Raw genomic sequence first — 19,867 nt, 5'->3', positions numbered from 1 at the left:
ACAAAAAGGGAGGTGTGAGGAGGTCGTGGAAATTAGTGAAAGAAAGATAAGACATTGAAATTGGATTGTGTTTTAAATGGTTTTTGTTGTGTTGTTTTTGTGATTTTGTGTCCCCCCCTTTCCCCCCTCTTTTGTATTGTATTGTATTATTGCATGTTTTTTCTTTTGTAGTTTTTTGTAATGTTGTGTTCAATTTGTTGGAAAACTAATAAATATTATTTTTAAAAAACCCACAAAATTAGAAGGGAGGAGATGCACCCTCCCCAAAAAACCCTCCAGGGAGTAAATAACCTCTAACTTGCAGTGCTTTTCCTGGTGCTACTCAAGGGTACTTAGTACCATTAGCTGAAGCGGCACGAGGAAGGGGGGGGGGAAACAGTAGAAGGGAACAAAATATAAACAAGTCTGCACTCGGAGGTGGAAAGATTATTCGTGTTTTTTGACACGTTGAAGATCACAGAGCCAGAGGCAAAGAAGTTTGGAGAGATAAAATTGGATATGGAAATATCATGAGAGGCAGGACTGAGAATTCGGAGTTGCTTTGAAGTTCAGGCCGTGGGAAGCCGTAAAACCAGAAGCAAATTTGGAAGACAATTGGATTTTTTTATTTTAGTTTTTTATTTTTATTGGATTATGATTATGATTTGAATGTTAATTGGATGTTTTTATTGGAAAATTAATAAATGCTCTAACAAAATAAAAAGTAAAAAGGGGTACTTAGTACCAGCACCTTCTCCCCCCCAAAAAACCATTAAAAGTGCTTAACAACTTAACATTAACAACTTCATGAAGACCCTACAAGTGAAGTGTCCTTATTTTCCATAGACAGTGCTGGTTTTACAGAAGCCATCCCAGGTTCTGATTTGATCCCAGAATGTCCCACTTTTCCTTAAAAAGGTAAAGGAACCCCTGACAGTTAAGTCCAGTCGCAGACGACTTTGGGGTTGCAGCGTTCATCTCGCTTTACTGGCAGAGGGAGCCGACGTTTGTCTGCAGACAGTTTTTCCAGCATGACTAAGCCGCTTCTGGAGAAACCAGAGTGGCTCACGGAAATGCCGTTTACCTTCCCGCCGGAGCGGTATCTATTTATCTACTTGCACTTTGACGTGCTTTTGAACTGCTAGGTTAGCAGGAGCAGGGACTGAGCAAGGGGAGCTCACCCCGTCGCGGGGATTCAAACCGCCGACCTTCTGATCGGCAAGTCCTAGACTCTGTGGTTTAGACCACAGCACCACCTGCGTCCCTCGGACGTCCCTATTTTCATCTGAGGGAATGCTTCATGGGGGGTTCTGGCACCTTTCCCCCCTCTTTTTAAAAAAAGCACTGCGGGCCAATTGGTGTTTAAGAAGGATAGAATTTTCTTTATGTATGCAACAGCAGCAGCAAGATTACTCATCGCGAAATATTGGAAGACACAGGAGCTACCCACACTGGAAGACCGGCGGATGAAGGTGATGGACTACATGGAATTGGCAGAGATGACTGGCAGAATCCGTGACCAGGAAGAAGAGTCGGTGGAGGAAGATTGGAAGAAGTTTAAAGATTACCTGCAGAAGCACTGTAAAATTAAGGAATGTTGAAATGACGTTTGATTGAAAATAAGTGGTACTGGTAAAGAGATGCTTAAGAAAATGTAAATAGGGATTGATAACTGGAAATCGATATCTATAATAATAGGTTAATATATGGGGTAAGGATGAACGTGAGAGGGTAAGGATTTGCTGAATTTAATATTTGAACTGGAATACAAAGTGGGAGGTGTGAGGAGGTCAAGAAACTAGTGAAGAAAATATAAGATTTGAAAATATTAATCTATCTTTAGTTTTGACTTTTGGCTTTTCTCTTTGTTCTTATTCTTTATTCTTTATTTTTTCTTCTTTCTTCTATTAGCTGTTTTTCTACTGTGTATCTTTTATTTGTTTTGCTTTTGTAGTTTAAATGTTGGAATTTGTTTTTATTGTTTGTGAAACATTAATAAATATCATTTTTTAAAAATAAATAAATAAGGCACTGCGAACCAGGATAGACAAACTGGGTGGGGGTAAGACCCTTCCTTCAGGGTCTTACAACTGACAGAAAAAGCTGGACAGCTCACGCTTTTAGGGTGACGACAGCAACACTGATTCATGACTGAAGCAGGAAAAGTCCAATGCTTTTTTTGGCCACCCTAGAAACAAATATGGCCTCATTTGGGTTACCCATTCAGTTTTCCACACCCTCCAACATTTCTCCGATGAAAATAGGGACGTCTCATTCCATAACGATAATTTTACTAATAATTTTACCCACACATCTTACTGGGTTGCCCCAGCCACTCTGGGCAACTTCCAACATATGTAAAAACATAATAAAACATTAAGCATTTTTTTTTTTTAACTTCCCTGTACACAATTCAAGACGGACACTGACAAACTGTACCGTGTCTAGAGGAGGGCAACCAAAATGGTCAGAGGCCTGGAAACGATGCCTTGTGAGTAACGGCTAAGGGAGCTGGGCATGTTTAGCCTGGAGAAGAGGAGGTTAAGGGGTGATATGATAGCCATGTTCAAATATATAAAAGGATGTCACATAGAGGAGGGAGAAAGGTTGTTTTCTGCTGCTCCAGAGAAGCGGACGCGGAGCAATGGATGCAAACTACAAGAAAGAAGATTCCACCTAAACATTAGGAAGAACTTCCTGACAGTAAGAGCTGTTTGACAGTGGAATTTGCTGCCAAGGAGTGTGGTGGAGTCTCCTACTTTGGAGGTCTTTAAGCAGAGGCTTGACAACCATATGTCAGGAGTGCTCTGATGGTGTTTCCTGCTTGGCAGGGGGTTGGACTCGATGGCCCTTGTGGTCTCTTCCAACTCTATGATTCTAGGATTCTAGGATTCTAGGATTGGCTTCAGGCGGCTTAGGGGCTGAATAACTTCATACCCTCCAACATTTCTCCAATGAATATAGGAACATCCTAAGGAAAGCGGGACATTCTGGGATCAAAACAGAAACCAGGACAGCTTCTCTATATCAGTGACGTCCCTGGAAAATAGGGACACTTGGAGGGTCTGGCTTCCCAGACTGCATTTACACCCTCTAGGGGTAAATTATTTCTTTTTCCTTTTATTTCATAAAATTTATATACACTTGATAGTCAGAAAAAAAACACCCCACCCACAAGATTGTTCTAAACCTAGTAATCAGAAGAGTTTATTTTAAAAATAAATCCCAAAGAAGACAGAAAAAGGAAAAAAGGAGGAAAGGCTTTCAGATAAATTCCTTTTCTTATTTTTTATAAATCTATAAATGCCCCCAATCTAAAATGGTGATATACTCTATATTAATTTGTAAAAAATGTGGAAAAGAAGATCGAGGCAGGAGACGGAGGAGCAGAAAGTGCAAACTGACTTCTTAGAAGGGTTACAGACAAATTTACCAGTTAGAAATATTATGCAATTCCATGGCGGAAATGACTGGTAGAATCCGAGACCAGGGAGAAGAGTCGGTGGAAGAAGATTGGAAGAAATTTAAAGACTATTTACAGAAGTATTGCAAAATTAATGAATGTTAGAATGATGTTTGATTGAAGTTAAGTGGTTTCTAGCTGTAATGATATAAAAGAATATGGAAAAATTGGATTTCTAAATAGGTAAAAATTTAATGTTATAATATATTAAGATCAAAGATCAGGATAATAAGGAGGGAAAGAAATTGCTGAATTAATTAATTGAATTGGAACACAAAAAAGGGAGGTATGAGGAGGTCAGGGAAACAAGGATATGAATGTAAGGTATGGAAAGGTTGATTTTTTATTTTCCTTTTTTTCCTTTTTTCTGTAAGTGTACTTTTTTATTCTGTATTTTTCTTGTATTTTTATTTTTGTCTTTTACTTTTGTATTTCTTGTTTTTATGTAATTCCTTTTTCTGAAACTTTAATAAACATTTTATATAAAAAAAGAAATATTATGCAATTCCAAATTCTACGAACTCTCACCTTACATAAACGGATTTAATTAACCAGACGAAACAAGCCCTCCCCCCTCCTTATTGTTGTTTGATCTGGGGTTTTTTTTGTTTTGATTGCGTCCCAAAAGTAAAACGCTAAGAATAGTTGTGACTCTCCGCTGTGAACTTAGCCTGCAGCCCTTTGTAGTTCGCCTGGCAAACAGCTGGAGCTTTGGACGCCCTCGGTGTGGAATTACGCAATTGCCACTCGGTTCTATTGTCGGCTGTGCCCGCCTCCTTCTCCATGGATCAGGTTTTGTGGGCACACCAGGCTGGCATCTGAGCCCAAGCCCGACCAGGAGCTTTCTTTTGAGTTGGGCAAGGAGGCTGGCATGGAGTTCAGCGCAGCCACGACCGCCCTTCTGGCTATCTGCATCGCCTGCCTGATGATGTTCTTCAAAGGGAACAGGCAAGGCAAGAAGGGGCATCTTCCCCCAGGACCTCGGCCGCTCCCCATCGTGGGTAATCTGCTCCGCCTGGACATGAAGAACACGGTGAAGTCCATGTTGGAGGTATGGTCAGCCCCTTGGGGTGGGGGGTGGGGGTCAGCTAAATGCTGCTGCGATCCTTTAGGAAGACACCTGTTTGCAATTGAGAAGAGGCTAAGGGAGGGGCAAACCTGAGTTCGAATCCTGCTTGCTGGCTTCCCAAAAGAGGCGACTGTCCAGCCCCTGTGGGAACTGGAGGCTGGACCAGCCAGGCCCCCTTGGGCCTGATCCACAGTGGCGTAGCGTGGGGGGTGCAGGGGGGGGGCCCGGCCGCACCGGGCGCAACATCTGGGGTTTAGGGTTAGGGGGCGCAAATCCATGGGTTAGGGGGCGCAAATTACTTGCCTTGCCCCGGGTGCTGACAACCCACGCTACGCCACTGCTGATCCAGCAGGCTCTTTTTACATCCCGACGTCCTCTCTGCACCCCGTGGCTCCCTCCCCCGATTTCTCCCTCTGCCTCCAGCTCAGCCAGCGCTATGGATCTATCTACACCATCTACCTGGGCTCTCAGCCCTTTGTGGTTCTCTGCGGGTACCAAGTGGTGAAGGAGGCCCTGGTGGACCAATCCGAGGAGTTCAGTGCCCGCGGAGACTTGCCGGTGATTTTCGACTTCACCCGAGGGGATGGTGAGCTTGCCGGCTGCTTCCTCCGCTTGCAGGTGGGGCGCGTGTGTCTGAAGGGGAGGGGTGTGTGCTAATTCCTAAAAAGAGAGGTGCAGGGATGGAGAAGGGGCAGGAAAGGGCGATGAGATTCGAAGGAGGGTCTGAACACCTCTCCTAGAGAAAGCCTCTAATGTTTCTCAGTTTGGGCAAAAACATAGGCGGCATGATCAGAGAGAGGGAGTTGGGCATGTTTAACCCGGAGAAGAGGAGATTGACAGGTGACAGGAACAGGATAGCCTCTTTACATCGAAAGGTTGTCCTGTGCAAGATGGGGGAAGTTTGTTATCTGCTGCAATTATTATTATTATTATTATTATTATTATTATTATTATTATTATTATTATTATTATTTTACTTTTACCCTGCCCATCTGGCCGGGTCTCCCCAGCCACTCTGGGCAGCTTCCAACAGGATATTAAAAACACAATATGGCATTAAACATTAAAAACGTCCCTAAACAGGGCTGCCTTCAGATGTCTTCTTAAAGTCAGATGTCTATCCAGCCCAAACACCATCTCAATCCGGCCCGCGGACAGTCCTGGAATCAGCGTGTTTTTGCATGAGTAATGTGTCCTTTTATTTAAAATGCATCTCTGGGTTATTTGTGGGGCATAGGAATTCATTTATTTTTTTTTCAAAATATAGTCTGGCCCCCCACAAGGTCTGAGGGACAGTGGACCAGCCCCCTGCTGAAAAAGTTTGCCCACCCCTGTGGTAGACTCTCCTTCCTTGGAGACATTTAACGAAAGGGTGGATGGCCACCTGTCACGTATGATCTAGTTGAGATTCCTGCATTTCAGGGGGTTGGACTGGATGTCCCCTTAGGGTCCCTTCCAACTATAAAAAGGTAAAGGGCCCCTGACCATTAGGTCCAGTCGCAGATGACTCTGGGGTTGCGGCGCTCATCTCGCTTTACTGGCCGAGGGAGCCGGCGTACAGCTTCCGGGTCATGTGGCCAGCAGGACTAAGCCGCTTCTGGCGAACCAGAGCAGCGCACGGAAACGCCATTTACCTTCCCGCAGGAGTGGTACCTATTTATCTACTTGCACTTTGATGTGCCTTCGAACTGCTAGGTATAGTTCTATATAAAATGAAGGGGGAGGAGGGCAGAGTTTTTGGTTCCTCAGGATGCCCCAATATGTAGTGACGGCAAATAGCTTAGATCAGGGGTGTGCGGTCATCGGACTAAGAGGACTAGAGAAGAAGAAGAAGAGTTTGGATTTGATATCCCGCCTTTCACTCCCCTTCAGGAGTCTCAAAGCGGCTCACAATCTCCTTTCCCTTCCTCCCCCACAACAAACACTCTGTGAGGTGAGTGGGGCTGAGAGACTTCACAGAAGTGTGACTGGCCCAAGGTCACCCAGCAGCTGCATGTGGAGGAGCGGAGACGCGAACCCAGTTCCCCAGATTACGAGACTACCGCTCTTAACCACTACACCACACTGGCTCTCAATTTCTAGCCTATTCCCCTAAATTTCCCCCTGGTGCCTCCTTCCCAAAGCCCAGGAAGCTTCTGCCCAGTTTAGGGAGGGCGGAACGAGGCTCTGATGGGTCCAGAATCCATCCTGCCATCTTCCCAAATCCCACCCGGCTTTTGGACAGAGGCAGCTGTCCCCCCGCGTTTGCCTGGCACCTTCTTTACAAAGCCCAGGACGCTTCTGCCCAGCTTAGAGAGCGAGGCATCATGCTCAAGTGTGCGACGTCAGGACGTCACAACATCACACGCAGGACATCTCACGCCCCTCGCAAGCTAGCGCTTAAATGTTCCCCCATGAAAAATTACACCGCATGCCACTGGCTTAGATGACTTCGGAAAAGGAATGGAGAAATTCAAGGTGGTGGAGAGGAGGCGTGATTGTGGCGACTCAGTGGCACCTCCATGTGTAGAGGCAGTTTACCTCTGCATGCCATTTGCTTTGGAGAGCGACAGTGGGAGTGAGCTGTTGGCTTTGTGTGCTGCCTGAGGGCATCCTGGAGGCACCTGCTGGGCTGGAGGGGCTCACCTTGTCTAATAATAATAATAATAATAATAATAATAATAATAATAATAATAATAATTAATAATAATAATAATAATAATAATAATAATAATAATAATGATGATGGATCTGTTTCTGCAGCCCTGGTACCATAGCTGTCAACCTTCCCTTTTTTTGCGGGAAATTGCCTTATTCCAGCGCCGTTTCCCGCTGCTATCCTGGATTGTTAGATATCCCGTAGACTGTCCCTGGGACAGGTGAGGCTGCTGATCCCTTATTTTCAGATCTGAAAGTTGACAGCTATGCCTCAGTGGCGTAGCGTGGGTTCTCAGCACCCGGGGCAAGGCAAGTAATTTGCGCCCCCTAACCCGTGGATTTTAGCACTCGAGTCTCTTCCGCGCCCCCCCAGATGTTGCGCCAGGTGCGGCAGGCCCCCCCTGCACCCCCCACGCTACGCCACTGCTCCCACCACAAGTCTTCAGGACAGCCTTCCGAAGGCTGGCGCGGGGAGAAGGTCTCTCCGCCCCACCGCCAGGCTTCGGAGCAGCCTTCCGAAGGCTGGCAGTGGGGCGGAGAGAAGCCTGGCGGCGGGAGGAGGTCTCTCCACCCCACTGCCAGCCTTTGGAGCAGCCTTCCGAAGGCTGGCGGCGGGAGGAGGTCTCTCCACCCCACCGCCAGGCTTCGGAGGAGCCTTCCGCTTAATTCCCAGCAAGCAATTAGCAGGCTCGCTCCACCTCCTTCTCCTCCCGGCTTTGCTGCTGCTGCTGCGCGGCTCTTTTCCTCCACCGACGGTGCGCTGCGCCTTGGAGAGGTTCCCGCTTCCTCGAGGGGGGCCGGCCAAACACGCCCCCCAAATGTTGCACCCGGTGCGGCCGGCACCCCTGGCACCCCCCACGCTACGCCACTGCTATGCCTGGTACTGCCCACACTCTTAAGGGCTCCAGCCATTGCTATCTCTTTGAGTGATGTCTCTAGCCAATGTCTTCTTCCCCCCGTCCATAGGGATTTCCATGTCTCAAGGGGAGAAATGGAAGGTCTTGCGCCGTTTTACGATACACACGCTGCGCAATTTTGGGATGGGGAAGCGCAGCATTGAGGAACGGATCCAGGAGGAGGCTCAGTACCTGGTGCAAGAGCTGGCGAAGACCAAAGGTGCGTTTGCCGTTCCTTGGGGCAGGTGGGGTTGGGCGGGGCCACACACACCTGCGAAGTTCTGGCCTTTCCACCTGTCCCTTTTCCAGGAGCGCCCTCTGACCTCACCCTCACCCTCGGCCACGCCGTCTCCAACGTCATCTGCTCCATCGTTTTTGGGGACCGGTTTGACTACGAGGACGAGAAATTCCTGACTTTGGTCGGGCTGATGAACGACAACTTCCGCATCTTCAGCTCGCCTTGTGCCCAGGTGAGTCCCGATCTCTTGGGAAGCCAGAAAGCCAGGTGAACCTGGCAGCTGGATCCGGCCCAAGGGGTCCCCTCTAGCCCGGCGTCCCCACAGTGGCCAGCTGGGTGCACCGAGGGGAAGAAGTCCACAAGCAAGACTTGAGTGCGAGAGCATCATTTCCTCCACTTGCAGTATCCAGATAGTGGCATTCAGAGGCAGACAGAGGTGGGTGAACATAGCCATTATGGCAAGGAACCCTTGATATTTCTTCTTCCTTTCTTCCTTTCTTCCTTTCTTCCTTTCTTCCTTTCTTCCTTTCTTCCTTTCTTCCTTTCTTCCTTTCTTCCTTTCTTCCTTTCTTTGGCGATCACTCGTAGCCAAGTATACACACCAGTGAATCTTGATGTCTGGTTCTGTTTATCATAAATATTCAAAGCTTGCAATGCAGAACCTTGTGTATTTTCTCAGCAAAGTGGAAGCAAGTCTCTTCTGACGGAATGGTGTTTCTCGGTTCATTTATTCATTTCTCAAAAACGTCTCTGCTTCCCCATTTTGACATGCCTGGGGATTTTGTTTTTAAGCTGGATTGTGGAAGGGAGACTCTCCCTGAAACACGTGCCCTCTCGCACAAGCGAGTACTTGCAGGGTCGGGGCCTTCCATCTTTTGTCTTCTCCTCCCTCCCTAGTTGTACAACACTTTCCCCCACATCCTGCGCTACCTGCCCGGACCTCACAAGCAACTTTTCGCCAATTTTGAGAAGTTGCGCCTCTTCATTCTGGAGATGGTCAAGGAGCACCAGGCGACCTTCGACCCCAGCTGCCCTCGCGACTTCATCGATAGCTTCCTGCTCAAAATGCAAGAGGTGAGCCCAGGTGTTGCTCCCGTCCCTTGTCTACGTGCTTCTTCTCACCTGGGGCTGGCAGGGAAAGGGCAGAGGAGGCATTCCTGGCTGGGGGCATCAGGGCAACTTCCTGGTAGCTTCATAAAGGGCGAGGGTGTGTTCTGCCATGGACAATGGAGGCCTTGCCCTGCTGCCTGTTTGCTCACCTTGGAGATAATCTCCCCGTCTTTTGGTGGAGGCCAAGACAGGGGCGGGAGGGGGGTAACCTGAGCCCCGTCCCAGGTAAGCCCTGGATTTGGGACATGTCCAAAAAGGGGTGTGTGTGTTGTGCAGCACCATTTGCAAAGCTCAGGTGCCACACCTGCCCTGAAATCCCTCTCTTGGGAAGGACGAACAACAAGTTGGATCAATGTAATATCCAAGAGATGCAAATCTCCAAAGAAAATAAACCCTTAATGATCCGTGAAAAGCGTATTAAGGCTGCAAAGATTAAAAGCCAACAAACAAGAACATAAGAAGAGCCTAGCTCCTCTAGCCCCCTTCTTTAGCAGATGCCCGAAAGGGGAGCCCCCAAGCAGGATCTGACCACAAGAGCCTCTCCCCTCCTGGGTTTTCCAGGAACTGAGATTCTTAAGCTTTGCCGCCTCCAACTGCGGAAGCAGAGCAGAGCTGTCCTGGCCAGGAGTCACAGACAGCCCTCTCTTCCTCCATGAATTTGTCCAGTCCTCTTTTAATGCCACGCAAGTTGCTGGCCAGCATTGCCTCCTGTGGCAGGGAGTTCCACAGTTTAACTGTGCACTGCAACCTCTGCAAACTATCGCTTCAGAGGAATGTGTGTAACTCAGAAAGCCTTAGGCAAGCTGAGATGAATAGCTTCCTTTGCAACACCACGTTCTTGCGCAATGTGTTTATTTAAAATGTTTGAATACTGCCTTCTGTTAAATCCTCAAGGCAATACAAGACTGCAAACAAGATGAGTTTTAACAGGGAGAAATGTAAAGTATTGCACTTGGGCAAAAAAAATGAGAGGCACAAATACAAGATGGGTGACACCTGGCTTGAGAGCAGTACATGTGAAAAGGATCTAGGAGTCTTGGTTGACCACAAACTTGACATGAGCCAACAGTGTGACGTGGCAGATAAAAAAGCCAATGCAATTCTGGGCTGCATCAATAGGAGTATAGCATCTAGATCAATGGAAGTAATAGTGCCACTGTATTCTGCTCTGGTCAGACCTCACCTGGAGTACTGTGTCCAGTTCTGGGCACCACAGTTCAAGAAGGACACTGACAAACTGGAACGTGTCCAGAGGAGGGCAACCAAAATGGTCAAAGGCCTGGAAACGATGCCTTATGAGGAACGGCTAAGGGAGCTGGACATGTTTAGCCTGGAGAAGAGGAGGTTAAGGGGTAGCCATGTTCAAATATATAAAAGGATGTCACATAGAGGAGGGAGAAAGGTTGTTTTCTGCTGCTCCAGAGAAGCGGACACGGAGCAATGGATCCAAACTACAAGAAAGAAGATTCCACCTAAACATTAGGAAGAACTTACTGACAGTAAGAGCTGTTTGACAGTGGAATTTGCTGCCAAGGAGTGTGGTGGAGTCTCCTGCTTTGGAGGTCTTTAAGCAGAGGTTTGACAACCATATGTGCTCTGATGGTGTTTCCTGCTTGGCAGGGGGTTGGACTCGATGGCCCTTGTGGTCTCTTCCAACTCTATGATTCTATGATTCTATGCTAGTACAAGACAAGACAAGACAAGACAAGCAAAAGATTTAAATCCAGTTTATTTAACTATGAGCAAACAATTATCCATGGCCTTGGTGCCCCTGACCAGCAAAGGCCCTGGGGTGTGTGAATCAATACGCTTTCATAAAGTGTCAAAAGTTAGACACCGCTGGCACCTGTTTTCGTTAGACAGCTCACATATCTTTCAAGCTCATTTGCCAGGTATTATAGATCACAAACAAATGAGCGGTGCCTCCTATCAAGTAAGCAGAATATTTACTTTTTAAAGTCTGGAATGTTTTGTGTGTGTTTGTTTGTTGCTAAATCAGCCTTAATCGTGCAACCTAAATTGGCTAAATCAGCTTTAATTGTGCAACCCGAATTTGCTGGTCTGTGACTTCCTCCCTCTTGGAAACAGCGAGGCTCCCTCCATTGCATAGCTGTCAACTTACAGATCTGAAAATAAGGGACCAGCAGCCAAAATAAGGGACCTGCAGCCTCCCCTGTTCCAGGCACTCCAGTCTTCCTGTCCTCCTGCAGTCTGGTCAAACTCATGCTGGTAGCTACGAGAACACTGTCTAACCAATTTTGTAACCAGGGGTTCAACTGAATAGAATCTGAATCACATGCACCACAAGGCCTATGCAGCCTCAACTTAAGATGGCTCCCCAGCCTGGCTTTGCACTGCAAAGTTTGCAGCAGCACGTGCAACAAAATGGCGTCCAGCATTCAAAAAACCCCCTCAGCTTGCATTAACTAGCCACACACAAGGCATGCAAGCTCCACCCCCAGTCGTTCTTAGACTTCTTAGTGGGTGAGCAACACAGCCAAGCAACACAGTTGGAGCCTCCCTCCTCCCTGGCCGGCTGGGAGGGAGGGAGGGGAGCTGCTTCCTTTGAAATATAAGGGACATCATTTAAGGGACATTTAAGGGACATCCATCAATAAGGGACAGCAGCGGGACATGGCGCTGGAATAAGGGACTGTCCCTTCAAATAAGTGGTCCCTCATCCCCTTGCCATCCCGACCCAGCCAGAGGACCTCTGTCTTCGAAGGATTTAGTTTCAATCGACTCCCATGAAACCATCCAGCCACAGCTTCCAAGCATCTGGTCAGTGTGTCCGGGGCCGAGTTGGTATGGCCACCCATCAGCAGATAGAGCTGGGTGTCACCAGCATATTGGTGACAACCCAGCCCAAAGCTCCGGACAATCTGGGCAAGGGGGCGCATAAAGATCTAGCAGATTGAGTTTAATAGGTGTTTCCTGCCATGGAGGAGGAAACACCTCCAGGGTCCAAAGCCCGGGTGATTATATTTCACAGGAAATACGTGCAAATCTAGCAGGGCGAGGTCCCAACTCGATTGGTGAGGTCACAGAGAGCTGAAAAACACCCCGCGCCTTGTCCCTTTGTGTAAGACTCATGCCCCGGGCATCTCCACCTCTCTCCGCAGGAAAAGAAGGACCCCCTCAGCCACTTCCACACCAACACGCTTGTCATGACCACCCACAACCTTTTCTTTGGGGGAACAGAGTCCGTCAGCACCACCCTTCGCTACGGGATCCTCATCCTCATGAAGCACCCGGAGGTCGCAGGTGAGCTGGGAAGGTCCCACGGTTGCATTGATGTCCATTGACCATGTTCACACCCCACCTTCTTTCAAGGTGGATGAGCACACGGTTGTCTTCCTCCCCAATTTATCCTCACAACAACTCTGTGAAGGTAGGCTAGTGTCCTGGGTCCGGGGGTAACCCGTGAAACACGGTCCAGGACCGGTCCAGAATCTGAAGGTTCTGCTAGGAGTCAGTCCGACAGGGCCAAGGCAGGAAACCAGGCAAGGACAGGTACAGGATCTCAGGCAGGATCTGGCAAGACAGCAATGTTGCTCCCGCAACCTGGGGCAAGGTCCGGCAGCCTTTTATCTTTGTTGGGGTAACAGCCGGTCCTGATCCCCCAGTAACTCGCCTCCCTGTTTTGCCCAAAGGCGAACACTCCTCCTGCGAGTACAGTGGTACCTCGGGTTACATACACTTCAGGTTACAGATGCTTCGGGTTACAGACTCCGCTAACCCAGACAGTACATGGGTTAAGAACTTTGCTTCAGGATGAGAACAGAAATTGTTCTCTGGTGGCGCGGCGGCAGCAGGAGGCCCCATTAGCTAAAGTGGTGTTTCAGTTTAAGAACAGTTTCAGGTTAAGAACGGACCTCCAGAACGAATTAAGTACTTAACCCGAGGTACCACTGTACTCAGGGTCTCTCCTTTTATCGGACCTGAGTCTCTGCAGCTCAGGAGACGTTGGTGGGTTCCTAGACCCAGGGGCCGCCTCAGCCTCCCCTGACCCAACCGGTAGTGGAGCAGCTGTAAGTGATGGCCCAGCTGGAGGCAACGGGGGAATCCCCACATCTGGAGCCAGGGCAGGATCAGGCCCCTGACTCGGCCCAGCTGGTGTTTGTTGCAGGGGAACCTGTGCAGACTGGGACTCTTCAGGATCAGGCCCCAGACTTGGTTTAGGTGATGCCTGAGGGAAAGGATCCGGTGCGGACTGAGTCTCCTCTGGTTCCGAGTCCGAGTCCCAGGCCATCACAGCTAGGCTGAGAGGCGGGGACTGGCAGCCAAGGTCACCCAGGGAAGGGGTGGGAATTTGAACCTTGGTCTCTCCCAGGTCCTAGTCCAACACTTGAACCATTATGTCACGCTGCCTATCACATGCCACACGCATGATGCTGATAATATACATACACATAAGCCTAACTCGACACGCACACAGTGTTAGGTTTTCTAAGATCTCAAGTGCTGTATGGAATTGAGAGCTGGACCATAAAGAAGGCTGATCGACGAAGAATGGATGCTTTTGAATTATGGTGCTGGAGGAGACTCTTGAGAGTCCCATGGACTGCAAGAAGATCAAACCTCTCCATTCTGAAGGAAATCAGCCCTGAGTGCTCACTGGAAGGACAGATCCTGAAGCTGAGGCTCCAAGACTTTGGCCACCTCATGAGAAGAGAAGACTCCCTGGAAAAGACCCTGATGTTGGGAAAGATGGAGGGCACAAGGAGAAGGGGACGACAGAGGACGAGATGGTTGGACAGTGTTCTCGAAGCGACCAGCATGAGTTTGACCAAACTGCGGGAGGCAGTGGAAGACAGGAGTGCCTGGCGTGCTCTGGTCCATGGGGTCATGAAGAGTCGGACTTTTGCATAGTCAGTGAAGCAGAAGTAGACGTCTTTCTGGAACTCTCTAGCTTTCTCCATAATCCAGCGCATCTTTGCAATTTGGTCTCTGGTTCCTCTGCCTCTTCTAAATCCAGCTTGCACTTCTGGGAGTTCTCGGTCCACATACTGCTTGAGCCTTCCTTGTAGAATTTTAAGCATAACCTTGCTAGCGTGTGAAATGAGTGCAATTGTGCGGTAGTTGGAGTATTCTTTGGCACTGCCCTTCTTTGGGATTGGGATGTAGACTGACCTTCTCCAATCCTCTGGCCGCTGCTGAGTTTTCCAAATTTGCTGGCATATTGAGTGTAGAACCTTAACAGCATCATCTTTTAAAATTTTAAATAGTTCAGCTGGAATATCATCACTTCCACTGGCCTTGTTATTAGCAGTGCTTTCTAAAGCAGCTTACAAGCAATAAATGGCAGTAACACGACAGGACATAATAGAACATCACAAATACAGCATAAATCATATAAAATAATGAACAAACCATTGGTGAAACAGTTGCTATCTTAACAAAGGAGAGGTATTGGGTTGTTTTCATTTTCATTATGGAGTTTGTGTTTTTATATTGTGATTTTATCCTGTGGACCTCCCTGAGACCTGTAGGTAGAGGGCAGTATACAAATGAAATCGATGATAATGATAATGATGATAATATTAACAACAACAATAATGAGGATGAAGCAACAGTAGAGCTAGAGAAGCTTCAGGTAAGTTGCCAGTGGCAGCCCCAATTGAGTCTTCAGTTTTATGGTTAAGCTTTACTGTTTTACAGCTTGGTTTTAGTGTTAGTTTTGCCAATGCCATTGCCTTCATCGCAACACAACGGTTTATGGCTTAACATTTCACTGCCAATTCCAGACGTGCAAGTTATAAATATATTATTATTATTATTATTATTATTATTATTATTATTATTATTATTATTTCCACAGCCAAGGTCCAAGAAGAGATCAGCAAGGTCATTGGTCCTCACCGCAACCCATCAACTGAGGACCGGGCGAAGATGCCATACACGGATGCCGTGATCCACGAGATCCAGAGATTCGTTGATCTCATCCCCCTGGGGGTCCCCCACGCTGTGACCAAGGACACTCACTTCCATGGCTTTGTGCTCCCAAAGGTGCTTGCGAATAAAAAATCCCCCCTTCCCAAGGGATGGGAAGTTTATCTTTGGGCTGCTGATGGTGGGATGGGGAACAAACACTTTCTGATTGGTTCTGGCTGTGTTCACGCAAAGTCTGACATCCTTCTGTTCCTGTCTCAGGTCACGGTTGTGGCTTGGAGATGGTTATGCATGGTGCTGCTGTTTCATGAGAGGATGAGGAGAACCCCCCTTTCTTTAGTGCTCTCGTTTTGAACTCTGTTTCCCATCTTGAGTAGGGTGAAATTCTGAGCCTTTGTGGCACTCCAGGGTAGCTCCTGGAGAGAAAGACCTCTCCTCTAGAGAAAGGCGGTGGAGAACTCTGGTAGCAGCTATCTTGTCTTGAAAAGACATCTGAAGGCAGTCCTGTTTAGGGAAGTTTTTAATAATTCATGCTGTACTGTTTTTAACATTTGATTGGGAGCTGCCTAGAGTGGCTGGGGAAACTCAGACAGATGGGCGGGGTATAAATAATAAATTAAGAACGTAAGAACAGGCTGCTTGGATCAGCATTACCCTCCAACATTTCTCTGATGAAAATAGGGACGTCCCATTCCATACTAATAATTTTACTATTTATACGCCAAGCATCTGATTGGGTTGCCCCAGATATAAAAACATAAAACATGAAACATTTAAAAAAACTTCCCTATACAGGATTGCCTTCAGATGGCTTGGGGGTTGGATAACTCCATACCTTCCGACGGAAATAGGGACATCCTTGTCAGGAAATCTTGCCTCTGAGGAGAAACTGGCCACTCTCCAGGCACCCGGCTTGATCTCCTTGTTGACCTCCCCGTCTGCGTCTCCCGGCAGGATACAGGCTAGGTCACGATCGGCGATCCTCCTCAGCGTGAGAAGGACACACCACTCTTCCCTGCTCCCTGCTCCCCCCAGGGAGGGGAAAGAGATAGACAGAAATGTATTTACATGCCTTTATTTCTGTCTTTGCAGCATTACAGAGAAACACGTCTGCTGTCTTCAAACTCCAACAGCAGAGAGACAAACTCCACCTCCTGTACTTCCTGTACAGGTCAAATTACACTCTGAGCTAAATCCGGTGCTCAGCACTGTGAATAGACTGTCCCACGGTACAGTCCCAACATTCCCATCATGTTTAGCTTTCCAGCCAGCTGCAGCTCGCTGCCGCATTGCTCCTTTTCCGTAACAATCCTAAGGAAAAGTGGGACATTCCGGGATCAAATCAGAAACTGGGATGGCCTCTCTAAATCAGGGACATCCCTAGAAAATAGGGACACTTTGAGGGTCTGGATCAGGCCAGTGGCTCTCACAGTGGCTACCAGGTGTCTGATATGGGAAAACCAGCAACGGATTTTCAGAAGCATTTTCCAGCTCTGTAGTCCTTTTCAGGCGAGGCGACCAGAGCAGCAGTCAAAGTGGTATGAGGGTGCTCTCAGCGCCTGGCGTGGCCCTACAAGGATGGGAGCCCACATTCTGGGGCGTTTCTGGCCTCGCCAACTTGCTTCTCCCCTTCCCCCCCAACAGGGCACCAACATCATGCCTCTTCTTCACTCTGTCCACAAAGATCCCACCCAGTTCAAGAACCCGGAAGCTTTTGACCCTACCCACTTCCTGGACGAGAAAGGCGGCTTCCGCCGAAGCGATGCCTTCATGCCCTTTTCTGCTGGTGAGTTCCTAGTCGGGGGGTGGCAAGATAGGCAGTGGGGAGCGGGGAGGTGTAAGGAATCATATTGCCCTCGTATTGCCCCCCCTGGATTGTGTTGTAGACCAAAACTGCCCTTTTCCCCTTATGGGGTATCCAAGAGCCCGTTAGAATTCCTGCTCCGTGATGGCTGGCTTCAGGAGCTGCTCACTGCTGTGGCACCCACCATTTTGCCTCGCCGGAAGTCCCCATATGATGTGTCTTGTGCCATTGAACCCATCACGCAACATTCATTCCCTACTAATAAATCTACAACATTTCAAATATAAATTCAGGGACATTAAATGAAATCCGGGGACATTCCAGGGACGGATTTTGTCTGGGGACAGATTTGTAAATCCGGGGACTGTCCCTGGGAAACGGGGACGTCTGGTAACCATACTCCAACTTTTCTCTAATGAAAGTAGGGACGTCCCATTCCATAATGATAATCTCACTATTTATACCCCACACATCTTACTGGGTTGCCCCAGCCACCCTGGGCGGCATCACACCAACTTTCTAGTGCTGCCAAAACAGGGTGAAATCTGGAAGAGATGGGTGAGTCTGTTTAATCCGAGAAGAGGTATTTCCTTGAGCAATTAGGGTTGAGCAACAGAATCTTCTGGGCCAAGAAATGCCATATGGGCCTATTGTTAAAGATTAATGAAAACCAGGGACATTCTGGAGATGGAATTTGTCCAGGGACGTATTTGTAAATCCGGGGACTGTCCCCAGAAAACGGGGACGTCTGGTAACCATACGCTAGAGAGCAGTTTATGTATAGAAATTTAGATGCTGAAACTCTTGCTCATGAATGCAAAGCCTCGAAGGAACTGCTGACTGGTTTGTTTGTTTTCTCCCCTCAGGGAAACGCTTGTGCCTGGGTGAAGGTTTGGCGCGCATGGAGCTGTTCCTGTATCTCACCAAACTCCTCCAGCGCTTCACCTTCCAGCCCACCTGCCCCCGCGAGGAGCTGGACATCTCGCCCCTGTCCAGCGGCACAGGGAACGTCCCTCGCCCCTACAGATGCCGCATTGTCCCCCGCTGAGCTGCCCCTCTTGCCCCCCCATTCTCCCCAGAACAGCCTTCCCCGGCGGGGTGAGGCTCTCCCAGTGTTTCTGGGGGCACCACCTTGGGGAAGGCTCTGCCCTCCTTGCCAACCATAGCCCAGGTGGCTTTCTTTACCTATAGCTGGAAGCTGGATGGATCTTTTGCAGGGGGGTGGGGAGGGCTGGGCATTTTCTTAGCACAATGCAAGATGCAGAAGCGGGGCTTTGAATGTGCCCACCCCCATGCAGGAAAAGAGAGACTTGGACTAGACGCTCCATTGACCTGACTCAGTGGCAGGCAGTTCCAGGGGTGCCTATGCAGCTTTGCATGCCTGAGGTGGGGCAGGCACAAGTCGGGGCGCGGGCGGCTTTCATTTTCAAAATGGTGGGGTTAATCTGGTGCAGGCCCGCATCACACACCCCAGCTTGCCAGGGGCTCACCCAGGCAGCGACATTTTAAAGGGACATTGCCAATCTTGAGAAAAGCACCCCAAAACACTCTGTAACGCGACAATGGCTCCCGGGACCCTCTGCCCAAATACTGCTTCGGGGTACGAATTCCTTCCCTCAGAGAGCCTTTATTGCTTTCTGGAAACTGCAGACTGGGGTCGTGCCCAGATCCCCCTTCCTCCTCCACATTCTTGCCCTGCCCAGCAGAAATATTAGGTCGGGTAATCTCAGGTGTGCTCTTTCTCAAGAAGTCGGTGTAAGCATTTACTAATAAAGGACTCCCTCCCTCCAAGGGCTGAGAGCTGGGTTGGTCCTTGCAATTGCCTCCTCCAGGCCGAGACGGGCATGTCTTCAGCAGCAGGAGGGCTGTGGCAGGAAGTCAGGAGCTCACCAGCAGGAAAGGGCAGGTTTTGCTCCCAGATGACCTGCTGGTCTGGTGTTTGCTGCCCCAGCGATGGGCTGGTGGCGACATTTGGTGCTGTGCCTTATAAGGGGCCAGCCAGTGGTGTAGCATGGAGTGGGGGGCGCACGGGGCGGTTGCTGCAAAATTTCAACACCCAGCAGTGCCTCAATACAGCTGCGCTCTTCCTTCCCTGTTCTCAGTTGAAACAGCTTCTCCATGCGGGCCTGGAAGTGGCCTCTCCAGACAACGACTCTTCTTTTCTTACCTTTGTGGCTGCAATCTCCTGGGCGACTCGGACATTGTTAGGCGGTTGAATGCGTGGTCCCGGGCACTGGCAACCCACGCTATGCCACTGGAACCGGCTTCTGCCAGCCGTGGACCAACTCCCTTTCTGCATCTTGGTATTCAGGGCACTTCCAGGTGGCCTGTTTGTGGAACACTCATTCTGATTTTTGGGCAGGGGGAGGGGGGTTAGATGCTGTTAAGGACACAAGAACGTAAAGCCGTAAGGAGAGCCTGCTGGATTGGGCCATTTAGTCCAGCCACCTCTTCTTGCAGTGACCTGGGAATCTTGATAGACTGCCTCTGCAACTGGAGGTTCCATAACAAGACCCTGGCCGCTGGATCAGGCCAATTGCACCGTGAATTTGTCCCATCCTATTTTAAAGACATCTAAACTGGTGGCCATCTAAACTGGTGGCTAAGGGACGTGGGTGGTGCTGTGGGTTAAACCACAGAGCCTAGGACTTGCCAATCAGAAGGTTGGCGGTTCAAATCCCTGTGACGGGGTGAGCTCCCATTACTCGGTCCCTGCTCCTGCCAACCTAGCAGTTCGAAAGCACGTCAAAGTGCAAGTAGATAAATAGGTACTGCTCTG

General features: G+C 48.8%; 2 protein-coding genes across 2 annotated transcripts in view; one reads left to right on the top strand and one right to left on the bottom strand.

The window, feature by feature from the left end:
• LOC309536833 (cytochrome P450 2F3-like) overlaps nt 1-19,867 on the bottom strand; it is a 109,664-nt gene that overhangs the window by 44,881 nt on the left and 44,916 nt on the right. The gene's annotated exons all lie outside the window — the stretch shown is intronic.
• Nucleotides 4,065-18,879, top strand: LOC309536837 (cytochrome P450 2F3-like). Its single transcript, XM_082231196.1, has 9 exons — nt 4,065-4,493; nt 4,935-5,097; nt 8,115-8,264; nt 8,354-8,514; nt 9,180-9,356; nt 12,515-12,656; nt 15,214-15,401; nt 16,929-17,070; nt 17,955-18,879. The coding sequence occupies exons 1-9, from the start codon at nt 4,314-4,316 to the stop codon at nt 18,134-18,136; spliced, it is 1,485 nt and encodes a 494-aa protein (XP_082087322.1). The 5' UTR covers nt 4,065-4,313; the 3' UTR covers nt 18,137-18,879.

This window comes from Podarcis vaucheri (genome assembly GCF_965113315.1).
Source record: "Podarcis vaucheri genome assembly, chromosome: 7".
Lineage (NCBI taxonomy): Eukaryota > Metazoa > Chordata > Lepidosauria > Squamata > Lacertidae > Podarcis > Podarcis vaucheri.
The sequence above is the reverse complement of the archived record's forward strand: the minus strand, read 5'-3'. Positions and strand labels throughout refer to the sequence as shown.